Here is a 17,955-nt window from a genome sequence, read left to right on the forward strand (position 1 = left end):
GCTCATAATTTTGGTTGCTAAAATTCACCATCCCATAACATAATTTCTTTTTGCTTATCTTGCCAAACTGGTGAATATTAATCCCAAGCCTCACATGGTTGCCTACCTGCTATACAACATCCTGTCTCAGTTTACTATCATCTGTGGGAATATTTTAAATGAAACTTTTTCACCTATCAAACATCACATAGAATTTTTACTCTTTATAATCTGATTTTAAAAAGAAATAGGCCAGGAATTCTACTGTAGTTGGTCTCTACTCCTTGCTGGTTTATTAGTGAACATTTGCATATTTTATATATTTGATTTTAGTTGTTTATATTGTCCTACTTTAAGAAAAAAATAATAGCAAAAATCCATGACTTTTGACCTTCTTTCCCTCTATATTTCCAAGTTTTAGATGTGTAGGCCAGCAATAATAATGGTGCATCAACCTAAATGACTACATTTTATTTAATTATTACCTTATTATTATTTTGGTTGTTTCCTAGGCTACTGCTATAATAATGTTTAGAAGAGTATTAGTAATATACTTTAAATTGCAAATTTTTTCCTAAAATGTTTTTAACTTAATCCCATATAAATTTGGTTTTATTGTATCAGTATAAGAAATGAGTTTAAAAAATAAATATTTTTTCCTCTCCAGCAGAGAAAAATTAACATGATTTTTAAGTAAGCTTTTATCATAGACATTTTTAACTTAAATTTTTGAAATGATTCATCCTTTAAAAAGTTTGAAGAAATTTTATCACCAGCATTGATTTTTAAACTTCTCTCTTACTGTAAATACTAAGTTCTTGTAGATGGTCTGAGTCCTTACATTACACAGTTTTTTAGCAAGAACATTTAAAATCCTGAGGGAACAAATGTTCTCAGTACCTGCCAGTAAATTAGAAGTGTAAGAATAAATAGCTTCATTCACTATAGCAATGGCTATCTATTGATTTAAGTTGAAGTATAAAGACTTCTAGGCTGGAGTTAGTTTAGTTTGAGTTTTTGCGGATACTGGAGAATAATGAAACTCCACGTAAAAAAAAAAAAATGTTAAATTGGATTTCCTGTCTCAACCAAATGGGCTTTTTTGAAAAATATTTTTAAGTAATCTCTATACCCAATGTGGGGTTTGAATTCACAGTAATGAGATCAAGAGTTGCACCTTCCACCTACTGAGCCAGCCAGGTACCCCAGTCAAATGGGCTTTCACCTAATGAATCCAGAGTAACTGGAAACTTACATAAATTATGTAAAAGCCCATAATTTGAGATTTGAAAATAGAGTTGGACTTTGTTAGATATATAGCCAAAGTATCTCTAGTGTTCAGAGGGATCGAAAGCAAAAGAATATCTCTTGAAGTTTATTATTAATACCTCTTCAGTTTCTCCCTTGAAGATTTTTAGTGACTATGAGACCACTATGATCTTCTTTCTGATTCCTAAATAAATACAATTGGATGTTAGGTCTGTAAAAGAACATACTGGGCTCACAGGCTTCTAGTCTGCAGGTCCTCTATATACCCCCACTTGAGTACACAGGAAGTGGGCAGTTTCTAATCTAACTGAAAGAAAGGTCAAGTATCTTATGTATTTATTGACTTAAGTTGGAATATAGCTTCTAGTGTTATAATCAATATAGGGAAAGGTCGTCATTTCACTGTGATCCTCGATGCATATAGTTTTAAATTTCATAAATTGTAATGCTTTAAATAATATGCTCTTGTTGGTCCTGTAACAAGGTTTGCCTTTTGACAATCAAAGATTATTTTTATTATGTGGATAGTTTTTCTTTTTAAAAGAAATATGTTTGATCATATTCTTGACTACACTGCCTCAAATAATAACTTACAGTAAGTTAACAGCTTGACATCCTTTCAGACCCAAATTCATCAACAAATTTAGGTTTCTTGAAATCCCTTGATATATTTTCATCGAATACTTTGTTCTAAACTTGGGCATTGTAAATACAGTCTAAATATTGAGGAAACATGTTCATTTTGTTTGTCTCTATCTTTCTTAGAAAATAAAAGGATCCTAAAAAGCTCATGGTAGCAAGTGAAGTACAGTATTTTAAAGTTATTATTATAGCAGTTCTTTTTCTGATGTGGAAAAAACTATTTGACTAAATTGCTTTAATACTGATTTAAGAACATGTAAATTTCTTTATCATACGTTTTTAGTCTGAATGGTTTTTGTCAAACTGACTATTTTATTTTAGTTTTCTCATTGAATGTGCACTGAATTTTATGATTTGTTTCTTCCTTTTCCCTGTTTCGTCTTTTTTCTTTGTCTTACTCTTCCTCCAATTTTATCCCTTTATATCAGACAAGACTTGCAGGCTAAGAATGACAAAATTAGGATTATTTCAGCTTTCTCTGATGTTGACTATGAAGAGCAAGAAGGTATATATGAGGAGATAGAGGGGGAAATACCACAAGCGTTTCTAGAAAACAGTAACATAAAGGAAGCAGAAGTAAAAGAAATTAGAACTCTTTCAAAAACTGATAAATCTTACAGCCGTCAAGAACAACAGAAGTACAAGAATTGGGAAAAGATACCATCACAGGGCCAAGAAACTGAATTCTCTACTGCCTTTAATTTTGACCTTAAGTATGAAACATCTGTGTTCTCCAGTTATCCTCAGAAATATGATACAGTAGATAGGAGAAGAAAAAATAAACCCTTACACCGTGATTTTGAACACAGTCAAAGAACACAGTACAATGAAAGATCAGAAACTAAGACTGACTTCAAAAGTACATATCCTGACACTGAAAATTGTAACATTTGCCACACTGAAAAGAAGAAACAAAATTACCCAATTTTGCACCCTTATAAAAACGGCTTTGTGGTCAAGAGTGGCATCTGGACCACCACGTTGGAAAATCATGATTACGATCTTTCTGGTGGTTACAAGAACTGTGAAAAATCATCTGGCTTAAACCAGCATGTCACTAATTTCACTCCATTAGATATTCTTGAAGATTCTACTAGTAGTACTTCTGAGGAACTTCTGAGTTCTCCTCTCACTGATAAGCCAGAAGGTTTACTGTCACCAATAAGTTATCCATCCAATATCCATCATATTGGAGGCTTTCCTGAAGAATACAATGTAACAAATCCAGCATTCCCATTACAAAAGATGAACTGTGATGCAAACACACTTGGAGATCTGTCTGGGTGCCCCATGGAAGAGATGACCCCTCCCTCTCTTGAGGAACCCAAGGAGGACTATGTTGATACAATGGATGAGCTTCAGTGTTTGGTAGAAACTGTGTCAGAATATTTAGCAGAGAAAGAAGAGGAGATTAATGGATTTGGTTCCCTTTCACGAACTGAAAAATCACTTAAACACAATAGTACTGGTAATAATGCAGAACAGAAAATGCTTGGAGATCAAATACCACCTTTAACCATTGTCAAGAATGACAAGGACAAGGCTGTCTCTTTCCCTGAGCTGAATGGAGTGAAATGTGCTGTTGGTTCTTTGTTCAGTTCACTTACAGAAAAGGTAGGTTCAGGCACAAAGCATCTAACAACCTCTGTGGAAAAGCTGGTTTATTTAGTTCCAGAGAAAACAGAAACTCTTAATCAGATAGAGACGACTAGTTCAGGATCTAAACCCAGAGCCAAGTCTGTATTGGGGAAGGATCTTTCCATGCGATCTCCATTATTCTCTCACACAGTTGATAATAAAGATTTTGGCAGAAATGACAAAACTTCTGAAAATGAGCACACAGGTGGTAAAACTGGAAATTTAAGCCTTCAGGATGCAACAGAGACTACTGGAAGGGACTCCACTCCACAGAGTCAGAGTTCAGTTATAAAGTCTGTTTTCAGCATGTTAAATCCATTAAAGGTCTTTTCCGAAAAGGATGAAACCAAAAAAGATGACCAGAACAAGCCAACAAGAAAGGAAAGCTTTGTTGGGTGTGGTTCAGAGTCAAATCAAAGGAAAGACACCCTTGGCAATGACAATAAAATCATCACTTTAGATAGGCATGATGGAGAAACTACAAGCTCATCCCAAATGCCCACAAGTGAAGATTTGTTGTCTTCCCAAGTGACCAATGAACCTTCAAGCTTAGGTGGTTCTGCAAATAAAAAAGATGATATTGAGAGTCTCTTGGAAAGAAAACCCTGTACAGATTTGTCTCTGGTACCACATCAATCAAAAATATGTGCCCAAAACACTGTAGGACATCCTTGTATAGCTGGCAGTACAACTGCAAATAGAGAGTCTTCTTCAAAGACAGTAGAGGAGGAGAAAGTTACTGGTAATGATGATTTTCTTGAGCCACTCAGAAAATCCTTTAGCCAGTTTTTGCTCACTTCACCTGAGACCTGTTCAAAGGAAACTTTGTCAGAATCTATGAAAATTCACCAGTTGGAGGAAGATGGATGGGAAAGGGGCCATAAGAAAAATGGACATTCCTTTCCCTTTAATAGAAAACTACATATTCCATTTTTCAGAGTTCTTAGTCATTCTGAGAAACAGCAAGATTTAAGAGAGAAAGGAAGCATTTTTCCTCTTTTTAAATTTCCTTTCACTGATGGTCGTACCACTGTCAATGACCAGAGTTTTCCTGACTCAGCAGTAACTGTTGATGAAGAGATCCAAAGAAACTGCCATGAAAATGCCAAACTTAATTTAATAAAATCTAGTTCAGTTCCAAATATTCATAATAATTTAGGGAAACCTGATGATACAGAAACATTTAATAAAAATGACCAAATAAATTGTCCTGAAGATACCACACTTAATAGAATAAAGTCTAATTCTGTTCCAATTATTAATAACGATCGTGGGAAATTTGGGAATATAGAGAAATTGAATTCAAGTGATCACACAGCAGCAGAGAACTGTCAGATAGATACTTTAGCCATCCCTGAAGTTGTGTCCAAAGAATATATTCCTTCAGATTCTTCAGAAGAAAGTAAGACTCTTACACAAGTGACATCTTTAACAGTATCAGACTCATTAACATTTACTTCTACCATTTCAAAATCCACCTTGGTTAATGAAATTAATGAAGACAGACTTGTAGATAAAGCCTCTAAGAAAAGAATCCAAGGAGGCCTCCTTTCTGGCCTATTTAACAGGTTTTCTTCTCTTGAAAACTTGTCTAATCAACAAGAATTAAATTTGAAAAGTGGTGACTCTCATCATAAGAATAATACTCCAGGATTACTCTCTGGAATATTTAACTTGATACACAATAACAATGTGACTGATTGTAAACCAGATGAGGCAAAGTCCATGTCTTTAGGCAATATAAAAAGTTTGAATGGAAATAAACATTTATCTGTGGATGAGATCCCTGTTACTTCATGTGTGACTTCTGAGAATCAGAGGAACCATGTTGAAAAAGAAGAAACATCTGGCTTAATAAAAAACTTTATATCTTTACCTAAAGAAAACATACCATTATCTGATGCTTGGGGTGATAATGATCATTGCTCTCCTATGTGGAAAAACCAGCTAAGTGAAAAGAATTGCCCCTCTTCTGAGGACAGGATACTTGACTTTGCTCCGAGCACTCAGCAGGGCCTCTTAGAGAAATCTTTGGCTGAGAGGCTGACACCACACCATGTTCTTAAGGAGAAAATACATGAAAATTCAAACAAGTTAAACCCACATACATTAAATACTAACACTCTTAATAAATCAAACCACTATCAGGCTTTTGAAGAGATGAATAATCCTTTCTGTTCTGAATGGGACTCTGATATAAAAGATTTCTCTAAAAATTCCAGAAAACTTCAGCCAGTGTATTATATGCTAAATCAAAATACATTCCCATCAGCTGATGTTTTCTTGTGGCCTGACTCAGAAAGCTCAGCAATAAATTTTTGCCAAAAGGATCAAACTGCAAATATCTTGGAGTGGAAAACAAATCCAAACAGTGTCATTTGGCGTGACTTACCATATGAATCATTGGACCAGTTAGCATTTAATGAAGATAACTTATTAAGAAGTGATATGTGGGCAGCTCACTCATTATATGGAAATTCATATCTTCCAATTAGTGAGACTACGAATTCACTAGAAGAATTGCCCATTGACTTAAGTTGTTCTTCAGGTTATGAGAAGACTACATATTCTGTAGTTGATCAAGAATCATTAAGAATGGATGAAAACTTTGTTTTTTCAAGTGTCAGTTATGACTACCAGGAATGGTGGTCATGTCTTGAAAATGGAGTGTGGTGGCCATCAGAGAATGGAGATTATGGATATTATATGTTTCATGATGGTCAGTATATGTATTATCTCCTCACTGATTCTACTGGGCAGTATGCCTATTTATTTATACCTGATTGTTCTTATCAAGAATATTTGAATTGTGATTTACAAACAAATGATCTATCAAGTATTATGTTGGATGACAGCATTATATCAGCCTGTAGTTTTAAAGTACATGACAAGGAAGATGAATTATCCTGGTATGTTGAAGAGGAACCAATTGATGACCCTCTTGATTTATCTGTAGTTTTGCCAAAAAGTGAGGGACCAGTGTATCTAAATTTAGGAACCTTTTCACAAGTACTTGAACAGTCAAGTTATAGCCAAAAGGATCAACCATTAGATTTTTCAGGCTATAATCTTCAAAAGTTTAAAGGAAATTTTAGATCTTTTGAAGAAGTGGTGTGTAGTTCTGAAGACTTTGAATATATATTGGATCTCAGAAATCAGCCCCAAACTATTGGTAATCATGACTTAAATAAAAATCCTGTTATAGAGAGAAGTAAGTATCAGCTTCTTGCTAAGGATGCATCAATTTACCCTTCCAGTTTCCATTGGATTCAGTCTTCTGAAGAAGCTACCTCTTTGGTTCATTTTGAAGATATGACTAATAGCCTACAGCAAACAGGAGAGATGTCATCACTGAAAAAAGGAACCTCATTATTTTCTGCTTTGGGTGCTTTGGTTACAAGGACTTTGAATTTTGATGAGAATGAATCCTTAGAGTCTTTGGTTTTAAAGAAAATGAATCAGGAGTCAGACTTAGCAGAGCTCACAAATGGTGGTGTTCAGTCATTAATCTTGAATAAGCAATTAGAGAGTAACTCCCAAAATGAAGAAGAAGGTCTTCTCAAAAAGGATTTAGAAAGAAAAACAGTACCCAATGTTCCGCAACCAGAATTTAAAAATATGAAGCAAGAATTCCCTTTAAATAAAAGTATTCATGTGAAAAAACAAAGTTTGTTAAAATCTGTTGTCCAGGTAAGCCAAATAACTCCTCAGGCTAAAGCGGATATAGAAAATGAGGAAATCATTACAGTTGACTCTGTTTCCATTCCTCTTACATCACAATTCAGTAAGGATGAACACAAGAACTGTGAGCTTCTCCATGACCAGTCTTCCAAAGAGTCTGAGAGAACATTATTTAAAAGTGCATTGAAACTCTTTGGCCGGGGAGAAGACCCTTCAGTAAGTGTGGTGTCAAATGGAAAACAGGCATCTGGATTTTTGAACCTTTTTAAAACCCAGGCAAATAAAGAAGGATCACCAAATTTAGAAAAGAATGAAGATAAAAATATACCTTCTCAGCAAAAGAATGAATCTTCTGGTGTTTCAAATTTTTTTGGTACCCTTGGGGACTTATTTAAAACCAATGTATCTTCTATACAGACAACTGAAAATATGTCTGTTTCCTCTATGGTTAATAAGGATGAAGTCAAATCAAGTCCTAATCCTGCACAGCTAAACAGCCAGGATGTTGGGAACTTTTCTGCTATGCCAGTTGCCTCTAAAAGGAAGGTTCGAGTTAGGAGTCTGAACAAGCAGATTACTATTGATGACAGTGGGCTAAAAGAACCATCAACTATAGATATACAGAGTAATAATTTGACTGGAAAAGAGATATCTTCCAGAGACCACCTAATCCAGCAATCACCAAATCCATCGTTCTCAAGAAATTGTCTCAAAGAGTCTTCCAGAGATTCTTCAATAGAAACTAACGTTGTGTCTACAGTGACAGAAGTTTCAGGAAGTAGTAAACTGTCTGTTGATATTCTGAGCAGAAGAAATTCAAACGAACAGGATCATTCTTCTGACCAAGACTGGAGTTTTTCAACTGCTACAACATCTCCATCTCAGCCAGAGTTGCCAGCCAGAAAGAGTATATTTTCTTTCCTGACTGGATCTGAAAAATCTGAGAACAGAGCCTCTGCTGCTCTACCAAGAACCAAATCTCAAGCAGAAAGGCTATTCACACTTCCTTCCTTTTTTTCCACTACTAACTCAAGCAGCAAGAAGGATGCCGCTCATAATAGCCCTTTTAGTTTCTTCAGCTTGTCCTTTTTGGACGAAAAGCAGCAGACTCCTGGGGAAAAACATAGCCTTTCAACAGTTGCTCCAGTGACTTCTCAGCCCTGTAAGAAGCCAAGTGTTTTTGTAGACATGAGTGGCACAATGACTAGAGAAGTTTCCAGTGGCAATAGAGATCGCATAGTCCAGGAGGTAGCTCATGAACAGCAAATAGTTCCTTGTGTTTCTATTAGCAACACTACTGAGGTTACTTGCCTTACAGATGAGCTCAATGTAGAGGACCATCAGGGAAAACTAGATTCTAGTAATGGACCAGGGACATCTTTAGCAAATTTCCAGATGAATAAGTTGCAAGACGATGTTCCTCATTCACCAGGATTTCAGGTACAAACTGAAACTCTGCTCATTGGTCCAGAGACCCTTGGGGTAGCTCCCTATGAAGAAGAGCCTTTCATACAGGAAGTCTTCCCTTGTGACAACCTGGCCAAGTCTTTTTCACATGATAACCATTTGACCAAAAAGCTCAACAATTTAGACAGTTGTGCTAACTACCACCACAATGAAAGATTTACGAGTGACCCTTTGAACTTGCCATTAGAAAAGGCGCCTGATGACACCTTAACACAGATCCTGGAGGCAACCTCGCCCTCTGTGGAGCAAGGGTATACAGGGCACCTCCAGAGCCTAGAGACAGATAAAGAGGAAGACAAATCAATGTTGGGCTCTTCAGTAGAAATGTTTTCAGGGTTTGTGACAAAAGTGAAATCTTTCTCTGAGTGCTTAATTGAACCTCCCAAAACTTTCTCTGGACTTTTCTCCTCTCCTAAACCTCCAACAAAAAACTCCTTTTTCTCTCTTTCTTCTCGTGCATCATCTCAGTCCCTCAAAGGTGAGTTACTTGGAATTTTTAAAAGTCCCAAATCAGAGACTCACAAACAAGAATCGCCGATCCCAGCTACTGCATGGCCTCAAAATGGTAGTTGCAGAGATACTGTAGGATTAGTACCTCCAGAAAATTTATGGAGAGAAACTTCCTCTCCAGCATTCAATTCAGAATCTACTCTCAGTGAGTGTAGAATGACTGTGGTTAGTGCAAAGTCAGACTCCGAGATCCTGATAGATGATACTAAATTAACAGCTGAAATGGAAAACAATAATATTCCTGACAATATTCTAGAATCCCAAGATTCTGAAACAATTAGGGCTGCACCTTCTGTTTCAGAGGATGATACTGGACAAGGAGTATTGTCTCTGAGTGATGAAGGAGACATGGGGTTGTTGCAGGGCACAGACACAGAGACATCATTGGAAGCAGAGCACATTTCATTACCATCACAGTTGGATCCAGATCCTACCTGTGTGGCCAAAGAGCTTCCTCCTCCATTTCAGCCACCCAGTCCTCTTGAGCCAGAGCCAGCTATGCAATCTACCTCCACAAACCAAGACTTCTTGGAGCTACAGGCAGCCAATTCAGTAGAAACCAATACTCCACTATTTAGTGAGGCAAATGTTGGCCAGAGTGCCACACCAGAAACCCCAGGATACCTTTTTCAACCACTCCTGGAGGAACCTGTGCTTTGTGCCAGAAAAAATTGTGAGATACTTGATACCCACAAAGATCTACCTACAGTCCCCCAAGAAACAGAGCAGCCAAGACCTCTTTTTGAGATCCCAAATATGACCAATTGGCCAAAACTCCATTTCCCATCCTCTGCCACTGACTGTGGGAAACCACTGAGGTCTTTCTTTTCCCCACCTTCCTCCTCTGGCAGTAGAGCAGCAGAGCCTGGTTTAATGGGCAGTTTTAAGAAGTTGTCAAATCTATTTGAGGGAGGTAGTGAGGGGAAAGGGAGTACACTGGCAGGTGATCTAAAACTAAGGTTTGGAAAGAAGCTGGATCTTTCATTCACATGGCCAAAAGAGAACAAAGGGGGCCCTGAACAAATGCCTGCAGAATCCTCTTCTCCAGTTTTGGTTATCAGCGGCGATCAGGATCTTAACTCTAGTGAGGCTGACAAAACTTTAGAGGCTTCTCAAATAGCTGGAGCTAGTGCTGAGCCAGCTACTCAGCCCTCTGGGACCTCTGAGCAGCTGGAGACCAAGCCAAGTATATGTACTCAAGAGCTTTCAGGGCCTGGAGAAATGGAAAACCAGCAGGGAATTTCAGCATCTGGAGAACACTGGGGTTCCAAAAGCAACCTCTCGACCTCCACCTGTCCTTCAGGGAGTCATAAGGAAGAACACTGCACTGTCACTGAGCTACTTCACCAGCCAAAAACACAAGAGGAGGTGATGCCTGCTAGCTCTGAGTCTCTTTCAGATGTGCAGCAGCCAGTCACTTTGCATGGCATCAAGGAACCAGAGACCGACAAAGGGCCTGTTCTCATTGAGCTACTTCACCAGCTAGAAAGACAAGAAGAGGAGGTGGTGCCTGCTAGCGCTGAGGCTCTTTCAGATGTGCAGCAGCCAGTCACTCTGCATGACATCAAGGAACCAAAGACCAACACAAGGCCTGTTCTCAACTAAAGCATCATAAATGATTTTAAAGAATTGACCATTTATGATGCAGTGACTTAGTGGTAGATTAATGGTAGCCTGCTTTTTATTTTTCCTGTGTCTTTCCTAGCACCTGAGTTTTATGTTAACTAGGGGTTAAGTAACAAATAATGTGTGGGTCTCCTCATTCTTTCCCATCTCTCTAGTGCCAAATATAATTCATTTATTGGAAGAAGGAACTTAGTTCTAAAAGAAAGGCTTTGCCCTGGTATTTACGCATTCTGGTTTGCTCTGCCTAGTGTAAAGTGGCATAGAGAATGGAGGGTAGGAAGAGGCAGCAAGTAGTCATGTGGCATATATTAATTATAGCCACATAACAGGCTAGGATGCTTCCTTGGGACTTCAGCACTTATTAACTAGGGAGCGACCTACTTTGCTTTGCTTTTTCAAGTCTTCTAAGATACTTTCTCCAGTGGCAATGAGGTTATTAAGTAACATGCAAAATGCAGAGGTTGAGATAATTTATATATTCTATATCCTATTCCACATGGATCCTGCATAGCTTCTTCCAGTCTTTGCCTTTTTGTACCCTTGAGGCTGGTGCCTGGTAAGTGCTTTGAATAAAGTGTCACAGGAGTTCAGGGCTATCATTTGCTGTAGTTCTTTATTCTGGAGCATTGTGCAGGGTCCACATGGAAAAGATACTATTTCCCCTAAGAGGAATCACCATATACAGTGCAATTTAGGAATATTGCCATGACCTCCCACACAAAACTGTCCAAAGGGGCTGGTCTTGGTGTGTGTGTGTGTGTGTGTGTGTGTGTGTGTGTGTGTGTACACAGATTTTTTAGGGACTATTCAGAACAGTGACGTGGTGCCTGTCCTGCTGCCATGGGATGAAGGATCAGTAATTAGTCTGAAAATACCAGGTAATTGGGAGGAACCATAGGGAAAATATCATTAGAAAACAATAATGATTTATCTTCATTTGGCCAAAGGTAAAATAAGCCCTTTAGTTAAAAGTTTGACTCTGTGGCAAGGAAATTCTTTGTCCTTTTGCATGGAAACTTCCCAGCAGGATACCAGAAGTGAAAGGAAGGCCCCTGACTTGGGATAGAAGTATCCAAATGGGCTGGGATAGATCTGGTAGATCATCACCTAGAACCTCTGTCTTTTTTTTTTTTTTTTTTTTTTTTTTAAGTTTGTTTATTTTGAGAGAGTGTGAGCAGGGGAAGGGCAGAGAGAGAGAGGGAGAGAGAAAATCCCAAGCAGGCTCTGTGATGTCAGCACGAACCACACAATTATGACCTGAGCCGAAAACGATAGTTGGATCTTAATTGACTGAGCCACCCAGGTGCCCCTCGAACCTCTATCTTCAATAGAACTGACTCCCTTAAATTCAGTATATGCCTCCCAGGAGTAATTTGCAGATACTGCTCTTCTTTCTAATCATGAATCACTGCCACTTTCTCTGCTCTAGGTACTGTCTCTAGGAACGAATTAACTTTCTGGGTATGGGAATTGAGATGATTGAGAACAGGTTGGGCTGGCCTTTCTTCAGGTATAAAAATGCATTAATATGGCCCTGACCCAGATCCTAGAGTTGGACTTTGTCTACTTTATCCAAAGTAGACATGTCTACTTTAGCCATGTCCTGAGAGCAACTCAGTTACAGATGGGCGAGTTCATCTTTGGGACATTCCCTGTTACATACCACTGTAACATTTCTGTTGATGAGACCATTCCCCTGAAGAGTTTTTTTTTGGTCATAGACTTCATCTCCTAGTGGCTTCCATTACCTCATCAAGTAGATAGCTCAGAGATAATTGAAGGAACATCTCCAATCTCCTTTGGTCATCCTAAGGAACAGACATTCACATTTACAATTGTAGAGGAAGAAAAGGGGACATCAAGGGGACATCAATTTAATAAATAATAGGAAAGGGAAGTAGAGTTCATCCATTTTACTTTATGGAAATAAAGTATGGAAGACTTTAATCAAGTCTTTACTTTATGGAAATAAAGTATGGAAGACTTTAATCAAGGCCACTGGACAAGTTTCTTTAGAAGTCTGAGTAAAGGGGCACCTGGGTGGCTCATTGGTAAGCATCCAACTTCGGCTCAGGTCATGATCCCACAGTTCGTGGGTTGGAACCCCGCATCAGGCTCTGTGCTTACAGCTCAGAACCTGGAGCCTGCTTCAGATTCTGTGTCTCCCTCTCTCTCTGCCTCTGCCCTTGCACTCTGTCTCTCTGTCTCTCTCTCAAAAATATATAAACACTTAAAAAAAAAAAAGTCTGAGTAAAGAATTTTAGGCATAAACAACAGACTATTTTAATAATCCTTTTTTAAAAAATGTTTTTTTAATGTTTATTTTTGAGAGAGAGTGTGCATGCACGTGTGCTCTCACACAAGTTGGGGAAGGGCAGAGAGAGAGGGAGACACAGAATCCGAAGCAGGTTCCAGGCTCTGAGCTGTCAGCATAGAGAGCCTGATGCAGGGCTCGAATCCACCAACCGTGAGATCGTGACTTGAGCTGAAGTCAGACGATTAACTGACTGAGCCACCCAGGCTCCCCTAATCCTTTTGTTTGTTTGTTTGTTTGTTTGTTTGTTTTTAATGTTTTATCTGTTTTTGGGAGAGAGACAGAGCACAAGAGGGGGAGGGGCAGAGAGAGAGGGAGACACAGAATCCGAAGCAGGCTCCAGGCTCTGAGTTGTCAGCACCCCCACATGGGGCCGGAACTCAGGAACCACGAGATAATGACCTGAGCCCAAGTCTGACGCTAAACCGACTGAGCCACCCTGGTGCCAGACTATTTTAATAATTCTTTTTTAAATTTTTATTTTTTTTAATGTTTATTTATTTTCGAGAGAGACAGAGACAGAGTGTGAGCAAGGGAAGGTCAGAGAGAAAGGGAGACAGAATCCAGAACAGGTTCCAGGCTCTGAGCTGTCACAGCTGTCAGCACAGAGCCCGACGCGGGGCTCGAACTCACAAACCATGAGATCATGACCTGAGCCGTAATCGGATGCTCAACTGACTGAGCCACCCAGGCGCCCCAGTATTTTAATAATTCTTAATCCTACTTACAAAAATCACATTAAGATAAAGTATGCTTCAAAGTCAAATAAATGTAGGTTAAGGTTAAGTGCTATTGGAGAACCCAGCATATTGTATTGTTTTTCTTGTTGTGTTTTTGCAGACTAGAAACTAGTTCTTCTAGATTGTGAAGTTTGGACCGGTCTTCCCAGGAACCTCTTGTTTGTGATTCTTGCCATCTTTATTTCTGGATTTATCAGTTACTTTTGTCCTGGTCTCTAGTTTGCGTGTAACTACTCATCTGTCTTCCTCTCATTCTCACAGCCCCACCAGCAGTAGTAGGTATGGCTCCTCCTGTAATGTGAGTCAAGGAAGCTCTCAGTTGAGTGAACTAGACCAATGCCATGAACAAGATGATGACCGTCGGGAGAGGGACTCGATTCATTCATGCCACAGCTCTGGCAGCTTCTCCAGAGATGGCCAAGTGGGCTTTGGAGAACAAGAGAAAGCCTTGGAGGTGACAGGTGAAGAGGAGAAGGGGACAGCATGTGAACCCAAGGAGAGGAAAGAAGATGCCACAATCCATCCTCCCCCAGATCTGGTGCTACATGAAGACCGTGTCCTAGGCCCCCAGGAGAGGTAGGTGATGACTGCCTTGAGGAGTTCATGTGGTTTCCTCAGTACCTGCCTGTGGTAGTGTTAGATATAAGTGCTTTTCGTTTGTTTCCCTATAGCTGGGTATGGTAGTGATCAGGATACTGAGGGTTAGCTCCATACGCTTCTTTTGATTGTTGGTATAACTCCCTAGGTATTTTGAGGATTTCTGAAGATCACTTGGGTTCTTTGTAGTTACCTGCAGTGTACCACTCCTTTTTGAGTCTGCAATTATTGGCCCACTAGTTGACCTATATATGGTAGTCTCTGATCTGGAAGTGATCCAACCCCTGCAGCTTAGTTCATTCAGAGGAGCTACTTTGGATGAAATAGGCTCCCCAGCCTATTAATATTTAAACTTCTTATGTGAACATTGTTTTGTTTTGTTTCCTGGCTGAGAAAACCAGGACAGAGTTAAGAAAGAATTGGTCTAAAAGTCAGATGTAACTCTCCCTTCTGCCTCCCCAGGGTCTAGCAGTATATCTGGAATTAATTGGTACCCATAAGAAGAAAAATTTTAAAGCTGTCTTTTTTTTTTTTTCTTTTGAGACAGCAGGAGGGAGGGGGAACAAGAGAGAATCTTAAGCAGGTTTCATGCTCAGTGTGGAACCCGATGTGGGGCTCAAGCCCATAACCCTGGGATTATGACCTGAGTCAAAATCAAGAGTTGGACACTCAACTGACTAAGCCACCCAGGTGCCCCTTTAACAGTCTTGTAATAAAGTTTAGTACAGTGTTTGAATGTTACTGTTATTGAATTAAATCAGTAGAGTTGCTGATATATTGGGGCAGAGCACGGTTTTTTAGTCTTGGCACTGTTGACATTTGGGCCCAGATAACTTTATGGGAAGCTATCATAGGCACTTCAGAATATATAGGGGCATCCACACACTGCATACCAGCAGTAAACTTCAGTTGTGACAACCAAAAATGTCTTCAGATGTCAGATTTCCTGTTGGGTACAGACCTGTCCCGGTTGAAAAGCACTGGGGTAGAGTGATAACAGCTAGGTGTGACTTAGATTCTCAAATTTCAGGTCTTAAAAATAAAGCATCTCACCAGAAGTTCAGAGCAGTGAGTGCCGTTTATGTGGTAGAAGTTTGAAGAATGGTTGATGTGTGTATTCTACCCCTGAAGATACAAACTTACTTTCTCTTCTTACTTTTTATTGATTTTTAGTCCTCTCTCATGGCTTGTCCAATAAACAAGACATCCAGGAGGTTTGGCTCACAACCCACTGAAAGATTGTTCTTTGTAGACCTTAGGTTTGTCAGATACCATTGTCTGGGTAGAGGTCTCGTCAGAGCAGCAGAAGTGCCCAGCCTTTCAAAATTCTTAGCGGAGCAGGAAGGGTTCACAGGAACAAAATTCTGCCCTAAAGATGGATGCTATGTAGAACCCCCAAGGGAGACTAGTGGTCTTGAGAGGTAAGACACGAGGATTAGTCCCCCTGTCTCTGCATAGTTTCAGGGCCCTTGTCATTGCTTTTACTGGAATCCTGAAACCTGACTGTCCCAATGAGCTGGCTCATTGGGTGAGTGAAAAAAGGGGAAAGAAGAGAGGGAATGGATAAAAAGCTGAGGGCCACCTGCATGGCTCAGTTGGTTAAGCATCTAACTCTTGATTTTGGTTCAGGTCATGATCTGACAGTTTGTGGGATCGAGCCCCACACATCAGGCTCTGCGCTAACAGCATGAGCCTGCGTGGGATTCTCTCTCCCTCCCTCCCTCTCTCTCTGACCCCCATGCCCTGCTCCCGCATGTGCATATGAGTGCACATGCTCTCTCTCTCTCAAAATAAATAAATAAAACTTGGTTTTTAAAAGAAGCTAAAAGTTGTCATTTTAGAGAGGATTTTTTTTTCACATTGGCTATTTAGGACTATGCTGTTTAGTGGCCCAAATCACTAACAAGTATACGCATGAATACAAAACATTTTACTTCAGATATTTGGCAGTTTTCCCTTGAGCACTGTCACCCTGTGGCCTGGGCTATTTTTAAGGAACATTCTTTTCTTTGTTACAAGCTTTCCTGAGGAGAAGGCTTCTTCACCGTTTACCCAAGCCAGAGCGCACTGGATCCGAGCAGTTACCAAGGTTCGACTCCAGTTGCAGGAGGTAGGAAATCTGTTTTTCTACTACTAGTTGGGACAGTTTTTTCTTTGAAATTGGGAGACATATGGTGCTGAAGAAGCAGTCAGTGATTAGTCATCTTTTTATAGTGTGCTTTTGGGAATGCATGACAAGTAAGCTAGAGGCTTAAGAGATGGGAGGTGGCTGTTGGCTCCCTTCTATGCTGATTAATGGAAATCAAATAGACTTAGTGGGTTGAGAGCCTGAAGGCTAAGTTAAATGCTATTTTCAGTACCATTGTCATTCTAAGGCCATTTTATTTTGAGTTTAGGACATGGAACCATTGTAAGGACTCTTAGGGTCAGTTGTTGTCTCCCTTGGCCATCCAGTTCAAGGTCACTGGCTGACCTATTATAGAGGGCCTTTTTAATGTATACAGAAAGGATGTTTTTAAATGATGACAAGTGGCTGTCAGTAGTATAATACCTGGCAGATATTTAAAATGCAAGCATGCTCATATATGTAAACACACTTAAAAAATAATTTATTTTGAAATATTTTCTAACTTAGGGAAAAGTTGCCAAAATAGCAGTATAAAAAACTCATCTTTCTTACCAAGAATCCCCAGTCATTGACATTTTATCACAATTGCTTTATCACCCTCCATCCATTATGATTAATCTTTTTCTGAACCATTTGAGAAAACGGAGAGATGATTGTTACTCCTGAATAGTCCTTTTTGCATTTCCCAAAAAACAAGACTACTCTCCTATATAACCATAATGTAACCATCCACATCAGGAAATCAACAATGCAACACTATCATCAAAACCCCATGCAAATTTTGCCATATGTCCCAACAATGTCTCTTTTCTTTCCTGGTCTAGGATATAATCCAGGCTGACATGTTAGTAGTCCTATCTCTTTAGGCTCCTTTAATCAGGACTGGTTCCTCAGTTTTATCTTCAACAGATGGTTCAGGCATTTTATTTTGTAGTGTGTTCTTCATTTGGGGTCCATCCAGTGTTTCCTCATGTTCAGACTCAGGCCATGCTTTCTTGGCAGGAATTACACAAAAATGATGCTAGACTCTATTTAATGAGTTGTATCAAGAAGTACATGTGTCACCCTGTCATGTCCTTGTAGTATTAACCTCAATCAACTAGAAATTTTTTATTGGCCAGGTTTCTAACCTGTCAAGTCATCAGGTCAGTTTTGTTATTGATAAGTGTTTTATGTACTCTGAGACCCATATACTATTCTCCATCACATCTCTACCTCTGAGATAAGCATCTGTTGGTAATACCTATCTGAATCTACCACCACTAATGGTGGCTGCCAAATGGTTAGCTTTCTATTTCCATTATACTTTCTATGTTCGTTAGCTGGCATTCTATAAGGAGGAGATTTCTTTTTCTCCCGTCAAT

General features: G+C 39.2%; 1 protein-coding gene across 9 annotated transcripts in view; it reads left to right on the forward strand.

Moving 5' to 3' along the window:
- UNC13B (unc-13 homolog B) overlaps positions 1 to 17,955 on the forward strand; it is a 253,576-nt gene that overhangs the window by 154,353 nt on the left and 81,268 nt on the right. For 4 of the 9 annotated variants that reach the window (XM_060609386.3, XM_060609383.3, XM_060609382.3 and 1 more), the window contains 2 exons: positions 14,128 to 14,442; positions 16,483 to 16,573. In XM_060609386.3, the coding sequence (XP_060465369.3) occupies positions 14,128 to 14,442; positions 16,483 to 16,573 (406 nt within the window). Of the gene's footprint in view, positions 1 to 2,318; positions 11,954 to 14,127; positions 14,443 to 16,482; positions 16,574 to 17,955 lie in introns of those variants that run through there. The other 5 variants (XM_081790906.1, XM_078436710.2, XM_078436711.2 and 2 more) reach the window with 2 other exon arrangements.

The sequence above is a fragment of the Panthera onca genome, chromosome D4 (assembly GCF_046562875.1).
Source record: "Panthera onca isolate mPanOnc1 chromosome D4, mPanOnc1 haplotype 2, whole genome shotgun sequence".
NCBI classification, from domain to species: Eukaryota; Metazoa; Chordata; class Mammalia; order Carnivora; family Felidae; genus Panthera; species Panthera onca.